This window comes from Oppia nitens, unplaced genomic scaffold, assembly GCF_028296485.1.
Source record: "Oppia nitens isolate AA-2021 unplaced genomic scaffold, nextdenovo-longstitch-racon4-pilon3 scaffold13_pilon_pilon_pilon, whole genome shotgun sequence".
In the NCBI taxonomy this organism is placed as follows: Eukaryota; Metazoa; Arthropoda; class Arachnida; order Sarcoptiformes; family Oppiidae; genus Oppia; species Oppia nitens.
Window position 1 is genome coordinate 629,405 of NW_026533192.1, and position 18,216 is coordinate 647,620.

Consider the following 18,216-nt stretch of genomic DNA (forward strand, 5'->3'; position numbering starts at 1 on the left):
ATTTTTATTTCATTGATTGGTTTGTTGTCTAATGTGACGGTCAGTATTGAAGTAACCAAAAGCACAGATTTGTCAAATGTGWCGATCACTGCAAACCAAAGTGCGGTCAGTCTATCAAATACAACGACTCTTCAATTGTCTCAATCAACTTCTCAATGTATAAAACTGTATTTATATTTACTTATTGTACATATTTTTTTTAATTTTCAATTTTGTTTCAGATTTGATTTTTGGCTTAAATATAAAGCCTTTAATGAATAGTTTATTAAGTTTCTTAWCAAATGCTATTTTTCTTAGTGSTTACGAAAGTTATATTATTAAAATTTGCGAAAATTTGTTAATTCATACGAAAARATATGATTATATWRTYCCTAATATTTGYACTTATAGTTTAAGTTTAGTTCATAACATTATYCATAATAAAGACAGAATTAGGATAAATAAAACATTATTTGATAAAATACAACTGTCCTCACAATTGACACAATTGAATGATAGATTAGAATCGGCTGACAAAGAGATTCGACTATTAAAGACATCTTTAGATGAATTGTTTGACGAATTGAAAGAAAAGGAATCAAAGATTTTGATACAAAATCAACAATTATTATCAAAAGATAAGAAAATCTTTGAAAACGAGTCAACAATTGAATTACAAAGAAATGAATTGTTATCAAAGGAAAAGCAGATAATTGATAACAAAGAAGAGATTATTAAACTAATGAAACATACGATTCAAGAATTAAGACAAAAAACTTAACCAAAAAATTTCATTATTTCTTAAAAGTATTTGTTTTAATCATTAGTATAATACTTATAAGTCATTAACTTTTTATTATTCATAAATTTAAAACAAATAATTTGTTTCAATAATTATTTTTGAAAATAGACACTAATTTTTATTTAATTAGTATATTTGATTGCTTTTTATTTTTAATTAAAATTATTTTATATTTAACATAACAATCTTAACTGATTTTTCACCGTAAATATAATTATTTCACACTATTTTAGTCTCAATTTTTTTTATAAATGATATGTAATTTTCAAAAAATTGTTCTCAAATTTAAGTACAATTATCCATATATTAGAAAAATAAAACAAAACGTTAAACTTATCAAAAAAAAAACAATAAATTAAATTGAATTCAATGTTTTGAATATATTAGAGACAATAATATCATAATAAATAGTAAGACATTTGTCTGTACCGACAGATAGTAACTACCGGTAGACAAATTGCATTGAGTTCTCCAGTATTTAGCTTTTAATTTGTTGAACAGTCCTTCCGTTTCGAGCACTTGTATCGCATAATTGATTTTTGATAAATAAGGCGATCCTTTRGGCAGTGCTATGGCGTAATTGAGCTTAAAGTAGTCGCTATAGCTTTTAATGCTAACTAAATCGCAATCATTGGCCGCAATAAACTCGTTGTTTGCCGACTCCGATATGTAGGCGAATGTGTCGATTTTGGCCAATCGGATACCAGCGCTAGCGTTGGCCACAAACGTATTGTGAACTTTCATAACGTCGTACATCTTTTTGAAGTAACTGTCCCGAGCGTCAGCAAACTTGTCACGCAAACGGCCCGACCTAACCGTGCCGTACATTATTCGGGTTTGTTTTGACAAATCACGAAAACGGTCCACTCGTTCAGCATTTGTCGTGTGGATCAATGCCGACACACTTAAGTTCATTATGGGTCGACTGAAGTCAACATATCGTTTACGGTTATCACTGGTTGTCAGGTCAGCCAAACCAAAGTCTGCCGCCTAATGTAGACAATATATAATAACTTTAAAAACATAATATCAATAAATTAATATCAATTACTGCACACTTGCCTTATTAAAAATCTCGCCGATTATGCCATTGATGGCACCGACCGGCGATACTGACCCGTGATGTCCATCGGGAACCACATATAAGCTATAGTTGAAACCAGCAATCTTTGAGATCTCATTCATAACATCGACACAATATCCATGAAACTCATTGTTACGGACATAAACATAGGGTATAACCTAATAGTTTGTTAACGAAATGATGATTAGAAATATTATTAAATTTATATGTAATTAAATAATTAAACATTTATACAAATATTAAAWACAAATTTAATTATTTTATTACTTCAAGAGTTACACCACGAAGTCTTATTGTCAAAATTGAATGACAATTAAATAATATAAATATAATTAGTGTACAATACGTTTTTAGTTTCATAATTTTTATATATATTATGCATGAAAAAAATGAATATATAAACACACAATTTTAGAAGTTTTGTTAATATATTAATTTGAAAGATATTAAGATTAATCACTAGAAAAATGAATAAATATTATATGAAAAAATAAGTTTGAAAAATGAATGAATGGATTCATTGAAAATAAAAATTATGTATTTTTGAGATATTTGTGTGACTTTGCAATGAAAACAAAAAAACATATTCTCAACGAAAAGTCGGTTTACTTTAAAAAGGTTAAGCAAAATATCATATAATAAATTTAATGTAAATAAAAATCCTTGAATATATTTTATGTTTAAATATCTTATTTTTTGTCTATAACATACATAATGTACAGTACTGTAAATATAACTATAATATTTACATCACATTATTATCAGTTTAACGAAAAGTTAGTTTTTAAAAAAACAAAGTTTATTTAGTTCTTGTAATTAATATTTTTAATGTTTGTTTTAATTATGAAATATTTTCATATTTTTAAGTACATAAGCAGTAATAAGTATAAATCATATAAAAAGATATAATTGTCAACGATATGAATCATTTACAATATATTTTGTATTTCATGTATTATAGTAATTATATTAATAAAGTCTGTATAGATATAAAGTATTGCAACTTTACTTATATTTATTAAACTACTGTATTATAAATTAATAATTATTTTTTATACTATTTCTAAATTATAATATATATATAATTTCGTAGTATATATATTCACTATAATGATTATATGTCGAAATGTAAATACAAATTGTATTAACTTAAAAGTCGATCGCTTTAACCAATTAAACTCAACAATAGATGCAATAATTTGTTTAACAATATGACATCCCGGAGCTCAAAGTCTTTATTAAACTGTAAATATCTAAATAAAACTCATTAAACGTTTTTCCAAACTATAAGAATATGAATTACGCGCGTAATTTAATATAAGTTTTAAATTAAGATATAAACTACAACATTGACAAAACAATAAATGTTAACTGTAAAAAAATATATTAATCTGATTACATAATTATTAAGATTAATAGAAAAATATTTACATAAAATAATTTACTGTAAAATATTGAATAATTTTAAATTTCTGTAAATATGGATTTCAAATCACATTTCAATATAATTCTTATAGTTATAGTTATGGCTATTATTATAGTTTTGGTGTCAATAGTTGTTATATTTATTAGTAAGTTGAAAATCATTTTTTTTTTTAAATATTAAATTTAAGACACTTTTATCACTTAATGGCAGTATCACCGGATCAATTTAGCCGTCAATGTGCCGTAAGTCACAATCACTATCGATATAAACACCGAACTCAGTATCTGACTGTTTCACAAAAAGTATAAAATTGTAAAAAAATATATTTACAAAAATAACAATTTTATACAATATGACAGTTGGTAGAGTACGCTCAGAGTCGGGCCATAGATATGGCCAAAACCAATGACTTCAACCACATTGACAGCAATCCGTACGGCGAAAACCTATTCAAACGGTCGTCATCTTCCGGCACACGGGAACAGATGGTTGCGTTGGACTGCAATTGGCCGGTCAAGCTCTGGTATGACGAGATAGACTTGTATGACTTCGACAGAGGAAAACAAAAGCCGGGCACTAAAGGCACTTCCGGCCATTTCACTCAAGTCGTTTGGAAGCGCACCGGTACTATAGGTTGTGCCAAATCATTCAGCGATAAAACACATACTATGTATGTTATATGCCAGTATGACCCGCCCGGTAATGTTATCGGATTATACAAAGAAAATGTACCAAAATTGTATTAATCTATAAATCGCTATATTATTTTTAATTTAATTTTAAATGTATATGAAATCTAACTGTATTACAGGTTTATATTTATTAGTAATCTAACTGTTGTTTTATTTATCATAACTTTTCTTCAGCAAAGTATTAGTACATTTGTATATATAAATGTAAAACATTAAAACATTGTCTAATTTTTTATCATAGTTTGTAATACATTGTAAATAACTACTGTATTTAAAAATTAATATCAAAAATAATTTATTAAGCTGTTTTAAATTATTTTTTTGAAGTTTTTTTATTGGAATAATTATAAATCTTTTTCTATAAATCATACTTATTATGTGATGTCTTTTTAATTAAATTTTTATTTGTGCGCGAAATAAAATCCGGTCTTATAATCATAAGATTAATGTTTGTCTTATTAGTTATAGCATAAAAATATCATATACTGTATAATTTGCTTAAAGCCAACAAAATATTACAATTTATTTATATTGTAGTAATAAATTTATTATACAAGTACACTATTAATATGAAAATTGATAAACCTTTATACAGTAATGTAAAAAGTAATACTATATTATTACTAGTAAATTACGGTAATTAGCATAAATTAAAAATTTATTAATTAAATAGACATCTTTGTTAGTGTGTTAAATGATTTTAATAGTTTACTAAACTTATACAGATATTTTCGATAAATTAAAATTAATTTTTTAGTCAATTTTATATTATATAAACATATATTGAATTTTTGACAAAACATAAATGTAGTATTTGTCACTAATTGTTTTAGCAATAAGTTCAATAAGTTATTCACAATAACAGTAATGTATATATCTATTGATAATATTACTGATAAAATAAATATTAAATAAACTTCAGAAAAATTATGACTAATTGTTTATTACTTACACAAAAATATATAATTTGCATTTTCACAGTACAGTATCAAAACTTGTTTTATTTTATTAAATTTCCCATATTGTAATACGTTTTATTTATTGCATTTTATCATTTAAAATTTTTTATTAGTTTTATTTAACTTATTTAACTTTAATTAAATATAATGCAAATTATAAGACATTATGTGATATGTTTGTTGATTGTATTATTACTTATAAGCCGAGAGCTGACAACAATCAACGCAAATGACGACGACGTGCCTAAAGGTGGTGTACCGAAGGGTAGTCATCCGTATCCGAAGGCACCGACAAATATGACTGATTTTAGTCGTGATTGTGTAGCCGTTCATAACAAATGGCGTGCACTACACGGCGTACCAAACATGACTCTCACACAACACGTAATCTGAATACAACTTTAATTAAGTTTATTATTAATTATATGTTTTATATTTGACAATCAGCTGATAGACTACGCGTGGTATAGAGTGAATGTGCTGAAGAGCACCGGGCGTTTAGTACATCCCAAATGGCATCCTTACGGTGAAAATCTGTTGTCTATCGGTAAGTCCAATACTTGGTCCGAACAAGAGGTGCGAAAATTGAAATGCAATTATCAAGTGGACGCCTGGTATAATGAAATCGTTGATTATGACTATAATTCAACTAAACAGAGAAAAGGTAGAGAAATCAAACCCGTCTATCACTTTACACAAGTTGTGTGGAAAACTAGTATACATGTTGGCTGTGCCAAGACATTCAACAATACCAATAAGTTTATGTATATGTCCTGTAATTATATGCTTCAGGGAAACCAACCATATGTTCATCTATACAAACAAAATGTACCAAAACCTATAAAACCTAAATCAACAAAATAGTGACCAAACTTTTTTTTTGCCTAAAATAAAGCGATATATTTTTAATTAATACTATTTCAAATTAAATACTTTTTAATTTACTGCACTATATATATGTATAAATAAATGTAACATTTGTAATACAGTTTGATATGATCCGAGAAACTCAGTTTTTTTTATTTTAGTACTCAAATATTTAGAAAATATGCTATAATATGTACTAAAAGGGTCTTAAAATTTATTTAAAGTATTAATTTAAAGAAATTTTAATTTTTAAAATTTTTATGAACTTTGTATACTTTTTATAAAAGTACTCAACAATATGGTGTTCAGGGACTCTAACAGTTGACTCTATCAATGATTTGATTAAAGGAGTCAAACCAACTGTTCCCGAAGCTATCAAAAGACTCAAGAGTTTATTACAAGAGAAAGTATTTGAAAAATACTTTCAAAAATTTGCTTTATATTCAAATGAGATAACGTTTTTCGACTGTCTGTTCCCTATTGTAGACAATTGTGCCAATGTTTGTAAACCAATGCCAATTCCTAATCGTTTTATCGATTCGGCTTAAGGTAGATGAGTGTGGGATCTATTAAATAATAGAAACTTTAGTAAATTATAATTTGTATTTATGATTATAATTAAAACAACTACATTGCGTTTCAATTGCTTAAGATAGACAGGTTTTTCTTCAATAACTTTTAGTAAAATATCTCAATCCTATCAAAAGTTATTGAAGAAAAACCTGTCGGTATTAAGCAATTGAAACGCAATTTATATATTAATTAATAATTACACAGATTTTAAAAATAATTACTTTTTAATGAAATTGTCTTTAATAAATGCTATATTTTTTAATTACTGTAATATATTGATATAAATAATATATATATAGTTTTTTAATACAATAATTTTGAATCCATATTTTATTGAATTGAATATTTTATTTAGATCTAATTTATTACTTAATAATGAATTGTATTTTAAAATAGTTTTTATTTTAACTATATTAATACAAATACAAATTAGTTTATCACAAACGCAACAAACATCAGATAAAAACATAGATATTAATAGCGAACAYTTTTCYGAACAGATTTACCGACAGTGCACTCATGAGTCCGAGTTTACCGAACAAGAGATCGAAAATGTTAGACAATATTTAATTAAAAGATTTGCTAAAACGGGACCAATAAGACAACCGTGCAAACGATTACACGTACGTAAAGACATTAAATGTATGTCAAAAGTAGAAGTCCAGAAACTGATTGAAATGTTTAAACGTCTTTATGCGACCGGTTTTATGGATTACATGACAGCATTTCATCTGAAAAGTTGGCCACAAGTGCACAAATATGGTGAAGGTTTGCCTTGGCATCGATGGTTTATCAATGAAATGGAAAAAGAGATGATGCGTTTGGATCCCAGTGTGACTCTACCCTATTGGAAYTACTTTACCGATTATGCCGAACCACACCTAAGTATTATTTGGGACTATTTTGGTCGCGCAGGTAATGCACAAAACGATTACTGTGTACCGGACGGACCGTTTGCTGGACARATWGTTAAACATCCCGAACCACATTGTTTACGACGTCAATGGATAGATGACAAGTTCATGCAGGCTTGGGAGTCACCCGAATGGATCAGTACTGTCATTGAACGTGGTTTTGATAAACAGTCCGTTTCGATGAGATTGAAATCTTTGATGAGTTACGCACAATCAGATGATGGCACCCGTATTTCAAAAGAAATAAATGCATTTAATAATAAAATGAATCCACATTACTCTAAAATGTGGTCTCAATTAGGACTTGACGTCGCCTACAGCGCTCACTTTAAAGGACATCTGTATGCCGGAGGCTTTAATGGTGACTTCAGTATGCCGTATGCTACTAACGATCCCATCTTTTACTTATATCATGCGATGGGAGCAGATTTAGTAGTACTGAGCTGGCAATTGTCTGAAGATCTTAATCTTGTGCCAGAAAATTATGGATTGGGTCTCAAATATAACTCTAATCTAAATAAGACAGTATTAACTAATTTGGAAACAGATATGTTAACCGATTTCACCAATACCTCAATAAAAGAGACATTTCAGATAGGATTTGGCGAATTATGTTATATTCACGACCACTTTGTCCGACCCATCAATCATTTGATTAAAGGAGTCAAACCAACGGTTCCCGAAGCTATCAAACGACTCAAGACATCACTACCGGACAAATTATTTGAAAAATACTTTCCAAAGTTTGCTTTATATCCCAATGAGGTTACGTTTTTCGACTACCTATTCCCTGATGTAGACAATTGTGCCAATGTTTGTAAGCCAATGCCAATCGCTAAACGTTTTGTCGATACACCTGAAGGTAGACGAGTGTGGGATCTATTCAAAAATGCATTGAATTTGGATATAACACACGCAATAAAGACATCGGAAGACAATTATCTAACATTTATGCAACATTTAAATGAAAGCAATTACTGTTCACCATATGTTGTTTAATTAATTATTTAATTATTTTTATTTATAAYCATTATAGTTTTTTTTAAATATTGAAATATTGAATATCACCAATATTTAWAATGTAAAGTGTRCAGTATTTCAACAATTATAAAATTTATAGTTATTAATAAAAAAAATATTATTTAAAAATATTTATAGTATAAATTATTTGTATTAATATTTAATTAATAGTCAGATAATTTATAATTATAAGTTATAATTACTCCTATGCTGTTAATTTTATGATAATTAAAAAATATATCGATATATTTTTTAGACATATTAATTGTAATAAGTTATTAGTAGTAAAAACACTTTTCATTATTTGTAACTTTGATGTATTTATTATAACAATTGGATGTTTTTTAATAAATCAAGTAATAAAATACAGTACGTGATTATTTCAAAAAATTTATAATTATTTACTATAAGCTTTAATTACAATCTATAATTATAAAAATGCAATAAATTCAATATTTTTGTTTATAGTATTTTTTCTACTGAATAAATGTGAATCTATTAAACCTGAAATTCAATATCAAAAGTTTTTTTAGTTATAATTTTTATCATCATATGTTTGGTTTTAAAACAATAGCTTAAAGTTTTAATTAATAGATTTTTTTGTTAAAATAATGCCTTTTATGATCAATCAAAACATAGCAGTAGTTATTGTTTTACTACAGAATATCCTACCAGTGATGGCAATAAATGATATCAATTTTTGTAATCAACTGTTAGTTGAGACAAATGCGGTATTTGGTGTCCAACGGCTCAATACACTTAACTCATCTGAGATGTGGCTCATAGTTGTGGACAAACATTATTGGCTTTTGGATTATAGTGACACTAAACTATCACTGGATGACCCATCATATGGTACTATTGATAATGACTTTCAAATGGGCTATACTTTTAAACAAAATAATAACACATTTTACTACATATTTATGAAGGTTAGTATTTTATGTTTTATGAATAATACAGTTATAATATATACAGTACAAGATTTGAGTTTTATATAAATAAGTTTCAAATCCAATTTATTTTTAAAATCTCATTTGCAGTTTAATAACACCAATGCATTTATATCTGAGTATAATAGTAGTAGTATTATGAAGTCAATGACAACTCTAATGTTAGACCAACCTATCCCTGAACTGACCATATTTGACAACTTTGACAATAATGTTTCATTCATAGCCTATACAGTACCGAAACAATTAGACAAACCATTAGTCTATATTATCAGACAATTATACAATAAGACAATTGGATTGATTACAAGAAATGTGTTTCAATACGAAATTGAATATTCAAATAATAGTTTAACCATGACTTCCGATGTCGACAAAGATAGCAAACAAAAACAACAGTCTCTCATAAATCAATTGTCAAATGATATCAATTTGATTGCAATATATGAAGAGTCAAATATTGGTATTGTATGCGTGTTTCGCACACACAAACAACTCAAATATTGTTATAATTGTTACAAAAATGTAATAAATGATATATTTTTAATTAATGTATAATTTAAAAAAAAACATTTATCATTTCATTTGCTTTTAAAGTGTATTTTGAAAAAATTAATTGATTGCAATTTCCAAACGTCATCACCGGGAAGCCTACTGTCCCTTATTGTGATTCTAGTATTTATTGTCATAATAATCATTGCCTTACTTATAGTATTGGCTTTTATGGTCTACAATAGAAAGAGTAAAGCAAAAAATGTCAATCATTTAGGTAATCTTTAAAAAAATATTATTTTTTTGTTATTTATTTAAAAAATATTTATTATTTTATTTTACATTTATAAAAATAGGTTGCAATAAACAAAATAAGTTAAATGAATACAAACCTAATAACAATCAGATGAATGGAAATTTTAATTCAACTGATAAAACAAAACCAATTGAAAATTCAAAATTAATTGAATTAGAAAAGTCTGGTGAATATATTGAAAACGGGATTCAGGATCAACAGTCTACGAGCACTGGTATTATAAAACAATTAATAATATTTATATAATTTAATATAAGTTTAATTGAATTCTTTTATATTTAAAAATTTAATTAATGCAAAAGGTTTTGATGAACGCCGTAAACACAGAGAAAAAAGAAAATTAAAAGAATATTATGAAAGAAAAGAAAATTTAAAGGCATTGAAGAGCACAGGTATGCCAAAAACGGAACCCCTGAACGTCCAAAATCTTGAGTCAATGGAGTCGTTAGGATTTAGGGTCAGTAGTAAATCATATACAAAATTGGATAAATCTAAATCTATAATAATTTAATAAAACAAAAAACAAATTTAAACTATATTTAACCGATAAATACAAAATTGTTTTATATGTTCTACTGTTTAATTAATTTTTTTGTTGACAAATAAATTATTATAAAAATACTTTAATTATTATCAACAACAAAAATCCAAATAACAAATATATTTAAGATAAAAATTATTGTTTAATTCAAATAATAATTGATCAATTTTTAAAAATACACAATACCGTAGAGATCATTTTTAAATGAGTATATCTAATATCTAATAATTTAATTCACGAATTGATTAACAAATATTATTTGTCAAATATGTATTGATTTTTTAAATATTAACACAATAATATGTAATGTGTTACAAAAATTTATGCTATAAAACAATTTTGAACTTAAGTGACAATTTAAAATAATTTGTGACATTATATTGATATTTCAGATATTTTTGCAGAAGATTTGGATATTTAATTATTTATAAATATATTGACAATAGTTGTTGTAAAGGTGTTAATGAGGAAAACAAAGACTTAATTTAAAGATAAAATAAAATCCAAAGGATTTGACAGATCATTAAAATATTGGAAATAACTGAAAGAAATTGTTTAAATTTGATGACTACGACAACGATAACCATCAGAAAAAAGTGACTAAAAAAACTGATAAATTTCATAAATTTCATAAATTTGATGATAGAAGTCAATGGACGATAAATTCCTAACAGAAAGTTAAGAATAATCGAAAAAATGAGAAAAAGAAAGMGATTTCAGATTATAATTAAAATTCAATGGATTTGATCGCAAAATAATCAAAATGATACCAAATCCGGTTGAATAGACATTAAAATTAATATCTATAATAAACAATTTAAATAATACCATTTCATAAATTTCAATTTATTAAATTTCGAAATCAAATTGTTTTTAAAAATGAAATATATTTTTTATCAATAATTATTATTTTTTATTATTATGTATATGTAATGTATATCTAAATTACTAATAAAGTTTAAAATTATAATTATAAATAACTATAATAGTTAGATTCAATGCTTTAATAAGTGTATGATATCGACTGGTAATATCAATTTAGTATACGTTATGCAATGGTGTACGGTTTAGTTTTAAAAATATCAATAAAATTATTTTTTTTAATATTTATTTAATTAAATTTTAATTTGCAGGTGTAATCATGTATATTAATGTACATATTATGATTATTGTGACATATGATATGTAATATTAATTAAACAACATATGGTGAATAGTAATAGTTGTTATTTAAATGTTGAATAAATGTTAGAAACTAAGATATTAATTAATGATTTGTTAGTAAGACTCAACCAAAATATGTTGAATAGCTATTAATATGGTGGTTCTTTACTATAGCTGCCACTTGTTGTTCACGCGATTAATATTTAATACAATTTTAACGATAAATATACTAATGTCGCGTGAATTACAATTAATTTATTATACATTATATTAGAGAATGTTTTCTATCATATGTCTGTATTGAAAGTTATGTCTGTATTGGTATTATGGTATTATAAATTATTAAAAAGTATTAGTGTTTGTCCCATTACATAACCTGGTGTTCGCCTCTCAACCTTAAGCTAATTATAATGGTATTACAAAAATGTTAACTTAACCTAACCTAAAGTTGTTAATTAATTTAATAACTTATTTGTTATGTAGAAAATTTTATTTTTTTAATTTAACATTTATTTACAATAAAAATTAATTGTAATTCACGCGACATTAGTATATTTATCATTAAAATTGTATTAAATATTAATCGCGTGAACAACAAGTGGCAGCTATAGTAAAGAACAGCCATTAATATTTCTATAATTATAATATGAATTCAATTTGATAAACAACTTAAATAACACCATTATATTCAGTTTCAATTTACTAAATTTTTATGATTGTTTATCAGTATAGAGTATATTTTTTATAATATTTTTTTGTCATGTAATTCTTAAATTAATCACAAAGTATTAAAATATCAAACGTTAGAAACTATTATAACTAATAAAAATATTGTAAAATTAATATAAATTACATAAAATAATGTACAGAATTTGCTTAATAAACAGCAATTATTATAACTGATTCTCAMCCCTATTCCTACATTTATTAAAAATAAAGTATTCACTGAATCTGATAATTATACTTTTTAAAGCGATTAATAATTATTATTATTAGTAATAACTTAAAAAAATATTACAGTATRTTTATTTACTGTATTACAAATATAATAGCATTGCGAGCAAAACATTGTTTAATGAATTTTTAAAAATTTTTAGTTAAGAGAGAGAGAGAGAGAGAGAAATATAAATATCTATACTACTATATAATTTGGAAATGTTTGTGTCAAATATCTGTGACTCAAACAATTACTTTTAATGTGTCGCGCGATTATTAATAATTTTAATTTATTAAATAAAAAATAATTTAATAAAATATACTTTTTATAATACACTGTATATTATATAGCGCGTGAAWGCATTRTTTAGTAAAGAGAGAGAGAGAGAGAGAGAGAGAGAGAGAGAGAGAGAGAGAGAGAGAGAGAGAGAGTATTGTTGCACGTGTTAACTATTGATACACATTTTATTACATGGATCTAACTAGTTATTGAATAAATTATTTATTGAGATTTAATAGACTTTACGCGAGACATAAAACTATAAGATTGAGATCTTATAAATGAAAAATTTATTTTCCAATATATTTTAAAGGATATGTTTTAACGATTATTTTTTGAATAAATTTAYCAAATCTGTAAAGTTACTGTTCAGCCAAAGATAATGTCGATGTTATCGGTTGTAACACTAGTTTGGTTGTTATATGCTTTGATAATAAGGACAGTTGTGTGCGATGGCGAGTGGAACCCAAAATGCAATGACGAGACCATCAAAATTAAAGAGAAACTGAAAAAGTGTTCGACTGAAAGCTGGACAGTTAGCTCAAAGGACACCAATTTGATCGACTGTTGTTCRTCTATGGATAGCGTGTGTATTGACAACAAAGTGGTTAGTCAAGGATTACTGTCTTTTGAATTCATTGTTTTCATACATTATTTTTTATAATCACTTGATTTTACTGATCAGAGTGCAGCCCTTTGTGAAGTACCAGAAGACTATCAGTCATTAATTCGGGATAACTATCAACCAGTGGTTAGATCCAAGTGCGTCATGAAAAACATTTTGCTCAAACAATGCCAAGAGGTGGCCATCAAAGTCATCAATGATCCTATATGTCAACAATGGTTGCCCTGCGATAATAGCATTATACCAATCAAAGGACAAATACCGCCTCCTAAAGAAAATTCATTAACAAATCCATCGGATTCTAAATCAAATGTCCCAAAAACAGAAATGAGAGCTAATCCTGATGGTGGTAATGTCAATGATCTATTGCCTTCAGCTCAAGTCTCGACACAATCTGTTGAGTCAACGGCATTGCCATCAAAATCAGATTCCGTTGCGACTGAAGTCGTAATGAATGCATCGGTCAATACATCGGTCACTACGACTACACCGTTGATAATAACAAATTCAACAAAAAATGGCATTCAATCAGCAGTTAACCAAAGAGACAACTTATTCATCAAATTGATTGCACTATTTGTGTCTATCATTCATTGTCTCAAATTTTATTTTTATTAATTAATTTACAAAATTTTTCAGTTTATTTATTTTTTAGATTGAGTTTAATGTTATCTAAACTTGTTTTCATTTAATTCATTTATTTTTTTATTTATCGTTTAGACATTTGATTGAAAAGTCTTATATATAAATTTTATAAATTATACCATTTAAATGTAATCAATAATAATTACTATAATTATTTAAAACATTACTAGATTTAACATAATTATTATTTTATTATTAATATTATAGTAATAAAGTTTATTTAATTTGAAAATTAGTCTATCATTTTATTTATAAATTGAGCTAATTTTTGTTAATATTTACTAAATGGTTAACTAAACAAATTGTTTAGTTTTTGCCGCCATAGCTGCCACCAGAGCTCCACCTTTACCACTGCCATCATCGGCCAAAAATAACTCAACCCTTTTGTTAATGGGAACTAATTGAGCGATAAAATCGGTGATCAATGTATGAAGTTTTGGGTGATATTTATAGAGAGAACCATCAAATGCTACTCTTATCAGTGGTTTGTCTATGCGTTCAACAATTGCTGCAATAGCTGTAAAACAATTTATTTAATTCAATATATAATTATTATTAAAGTAATAAAAATGATATTATACTCGAAGCGATTAACTGTGCGTTACGGACACTGATTAAAGCTGAAACATATCTAACAATTTCAATGTCATCTGTGGTTATTTCTGACGAATTATAGCCTAATCGCTGAAGTATTTTAATTACTGAATCTTTAGATAAGTTTTCTGTTTCAATAGCCGACACATCCGGACCTTTAATTGTAAACTTTTCACTGAGACAGTCGGTAATGTGTCCGCCAATAAACACATTATTTTTAGCCAAAGTTACGAGAGTACGGCGGACAAGCTCTCCGATGAAAAAACCGCCGATTAGTTTCTCAAATCTATAATTTTATATAATCTAATTATTTTAATTATTATACAATAAATTAAAAAATCTAACCCAAGACTATGAGGTATCATAGATTCCTCGTCTATGGCTAAATCCCAACGACTTTTAACAAAATCAATGGCGCCGTCATCGCCCATAAAACCGGCCTCAATGTTAACTATTACTTCGTCTAACTTTCTTCCAAACGCTTTAATCGGATCTAACTTTTCCATGCAATCCACTCTTTCTATATAAGCGGCATTCATCCCTGAGCCCAATATATAGCTGACGTATGTATCAGTTTTTAAAAACATTCCATACATGAGTGTAGTAGTGATGTCATTGGAAATGGACACAACATCCACATTAAGACATTGTCGRGCAATAGCATCTCTTAGCAACTGTACGGCGCAYTTACCATTAGCATCAGGAAAGTTGGTTTGTATACCCCAYTGCAGTATTACAGACTTATCAATAGCCAACTGATCAAAACCAAAGCTAAATGTGAAGCCCAGTGGTAGACGTTTGTCACTTAAATCTGTTTGTTTGCCGATGAAGTCGCCAATATATTGAGCCAATAGATCGAAAAACTATATACAAAAACAATTTAGACAMTAAAATTATATAATTATGCCTACTTTTTCAGCTCTGGATCCCTGTCTTTGTGCTATAGTTAGCCCGTAGTGTTGAATCCGAAATTCCGGTTCACTATCGGGTTTTAGCCGACAGAGCACAACACGACARTTACTGCCACCGATATCAATGGCCAGATAATCGCCACATTCTGTACCGTCGATCCAATCGGTGGTAACAAAAGTGTTGATCATATAAAAGCATGACTTACGCAAAGGTTTAGACTGTAATCCCAATTTCATTTCTTCAGCAAACATTTGTTTAAGTCGTTTAACTTTAGTTATTGATAATATATATTCACTAACTATAGCATTGACCTTATTGTTGGCACAAATAAAATAAAAATTATACATATTTTTTGTTTTTATAATTTTATTACARAACCTACCRATTGTTTTTTGTTAGCATCGCTAACATTAAGCACTGGGTTATGAAATGAAGAGTTTTCCAAGAGTACGGTTTCAGGTGATGATCCCATTGTTATTATCAATAGTATTAGATTTTTTAAATAATACAAATTTAAAAGTTTTTTTACTAATTTCTAATTTAAAATATTRATATATCAATATAGTAAGTACAGTACRTGATATGRTTTTTAATTATAGTWATCGTAATCAYATTTTAATAAARATTAATCTTTAAAGTATTGATAGTTTTAAATGATTTTTCTAATAATCAGCTTTTATAATAAACAAATGATTACTTATCAGAAATTAGATTTTTTTGAAAATATRTGTGAAMTATTAAAATAACAGATTTATTAAATGYTAGCAAAATAYTATCATAACATCATAACTAATGTTTGGAAATTWATTGCAAAATTTTCAGTCAATTTTTAAATGTTATCGAATAATTTGATTTTTCGAATTGTATAATAAATTTTTATTTCTTAATATCTATTTTATATATATATGTACTTATGAACAGATTTTTAAAAATATTGTTATTATTAAACAATTTATACATAAAAACATTGTGATTATACTRTACAGTAATGTTACATGATTTCAGTTATTGACTAACTATTAAACAAATTTAAAAATTAATAAATAAGTAAYTTCAAWTTTATASAAAACATATGTAATGCTTAATTTGGTTTTCATTAAAATATAATAAAATTGTAAACTATTGAATAAATATAAAAACATAAAAGTAATAACARTGCGCTTAAAATRTTGTTCAATATGTAAACTATGGATCGCATAATTTAATCAAAGGATTTATATGTTTTAAGAGTTTAGCCAAACTTTTATCAGTTATTTCGGGTCTCTGAGTGACCATTTCCTCGGCGGTCAAGCAGTTGTCCGGTTTCCACGATGTATTATCACTTCCAGTGCCGCCTAAATAAACCGGTATATACTCTGGTCTAATATACTGTTGTAGTTCTTCTCGTTTGACAAAAAGCATGATTTTGCGCGTCTTTTCGGGCATTAGTGATAGTATGAGTTGGGAAATGGAGTTCAGTACCCACGGTATGTCACAGTTAAGCTGTAGTTTCAATAGCATTGGATAGTATTTGCTTTGAATGGGTTTCAAAAACCAGATGAAATCGAGATCGACATTACAGATACCGCAGTCACGCAAATCAAATAGTATTGTTACGCCATCGCCAGTGTTTTGTCTGTCCAACGATTCCAAGACAAATATGTAAAACTTTTTGAACAACTCTCGCCATTCATCGATAGGTATATAAAACTGCGCTCTGCTTATCACCAAAACGGATCCGTTGTCCGCCCGACCRAAGCGTAGCATTTGATAGAACTCTCGCGGAAAGTCCTGTTCGCACATATCCCATACCGACCACTGTTTGCGCCATTTCATTGAATTAGTCAATCGRGTCAGTCCAGCACTKATGTTGCCGTCGGCTGCCAACAGATACCGATGTACTTCCCAGTCGTTGGTYAGCACCCGCTCCACATCTTTCTTGTAATACAAATCTGGGTTTTCGGTAACTTCTGATTGAAATGCATCTCTCATTTGAATGATAGCCTCTTTTTCATCGTCGGTCGGTTCCTTCAGCGATGGTTTCTGTATAATAGTCATGACTTGCGATAGTTAAGTATATTTATTAACCTATTAAATGACTGTAAATCTCAGAGTTGTTCTGTCGTTAAAATCTAAAATTATAAAAATTAAAAATATCTGTAATTGTTTAGTCAGTTTTTGTATGGAAATTAAAATAAATTATTTATCATTTATAATCTGTAGTATTATAAAAGTTTACAGTATATCATTATAAATTATAATAAAACTCAATATTATTAATTTGAATTTTAATAAATTATTAGTCAATATATATACAAATTAAAAAATAGTTTTGGAATTTTTTTGGAAATATATACTCAATCATAAAATCATAATATTTCTAAAYTTTCTAAACTATTGTTTTGAATAATTAATTAATTAATAATTTATTTTGTGAGTTTTTTAAAATAAATACTTAAACTT

The 18,216-nt window shown here is 26.9% G+C and overlaps 7 protein-coding genes across 7 annotated transcripts; 4 read left to right on the forward strand and 3 right to left on the reverse strand.

Moving 5' to 3' along the window:
• Positions 1–986: 986 nt before the first annotated feature.
• On the reverse strand, positions 987–2,262 carry LOC128958709 (glutamate receptor ionotropic, kainate 1-like). The gene is made up of 3 exons (XM_054304618.1): positions 2,133–2,262; positions 1,844–2,023; positions 987–1,771 (listed from the first exon to the last, which is right to left on the reverse strand). Exons 1-3 carry the CDS (start codon positions 2,223–2,225, stop codon positions 1,148–1,150), a joined length of 897 nt encoding a protein of 298 aa, XP_054160593.1. The 5' UTR covers positions 2,226–2,262; the 3' UTR covers positions 987–1,147.
• An 814-nt stretch (positions 2,263–3,076) lies between these two features.
• On the forward strand, positions 3,077–4,037 carry LOC128959643 (uncharacterized). Its single transcript, XM_054305648.1, has 4 exons — positions 3,077–3,096; positions 3,399–3,436; positions 3,502–3,593; positions 3,651–4,037. The coding sequence occupies exons 1-4, from the start codon at positions 3,077–3,079 to the stop codon at positions 4,035–4,037; spliced, it is 537 nt and encodes a 178-aa protein (XP_054161623.1).
• Positions 4,038–5,497: 1,460 nt separating this feature from the next.
• Positions 5,498–8,295, forward strand: LOC128959653 (uncharacterized). The gene is made up of 2 exons (XM_054305659.1): positions 5,498–5,606; positions 6,883–8,295. Exons 1-2 carry the CDS (start codon positions 5,562–5,564, stop codon positions 8,293–8,295), a joined length of 1,458 nt encoding a protein of 485 aa, XP_054161634.1. The 5' UTR covers positions 5,498–5,561.
• Positions 8,296–9,992: 1,697 nt separating this feature from the next.
• Positions 9,993–11,128, forward strand: LOC128959664 (uncharacterized). The gene is made up of 4 exons (XM_054305670.1): positions 9,993–10,038; positions 10,118–10,291; positions 10,380–10,534; positions 11,065–11,128. Exons 1-4 carry the CDS (start codon positions 9,993–9,995, stop codon positions 11,071–11,073), a joined length of 384 nt encoding a protein of 127 aa, XP_054161645.1. The 3' UTR covers positions 11,074–11,128.
• A 2,168-nt stretch (positions 11,129–13,296) lies between these two features.
• LOC128959676 (uncharacterized) lies at positions 13,297–14,241 on the forward strand. Its single transcript, XM_054305681.1, has 2 exons — positions 13,297–13,605; positions 13,684–14,241. The coding sequence occupies exons 1-2, from the start codon at positions 13,381–13,383 to the stop codon at positions 14,239–14,241; spliced, it is 783 nt and encodes a 260-aa protein (XP_054161656.1). The 5' UTR covers positions 13,297–13,380.
• Positions 14,242–14,535: 294 nt separating this feature from the next.
• LOC128959687 (hexokinase-1-like) lies at positions 14,536–16,246 on the reverse strand. Its single transcript, XM_054305692.1, has 5 exons — positions 16,157–16,246; positions 15,774–16,085; positions 15,208–15,725; positions 14,850–15,148; positions 14,536–14,785 (listed from the first exon to the last, which is right to left on the reverse strand). Exons 1-5 carry the CDS (start codon positions 16,244–16,246, stop codon positions 14,562–14,564), a joined length of 1,443 nt encoding a protein of 480 aa, XP_054161667.1. The 3' UTR covers positions 14,536–14,561.
• Positions 16,247–16,866: 620 nt separating this feature from the next.
• On the reverse strand, positions 16,867–17,937 carry LOC128958716 (motile sperm domain-containing protein 2-like). Its single transcript, XM_054304631.1, has one exon. The coding sequence runs from the start codon at positions 17,809–17,811 to the stop codon at positions 16,960–16,962; it is 852 nt and encodes a 283-aa protein (XP_054160606.1). The 5' UTR covers positions 17,812–17,937; the 3' UTR covers positions 16,867–16,959.
• Positions 17,938–18,216: the final 279 nt, after the last annotated feature.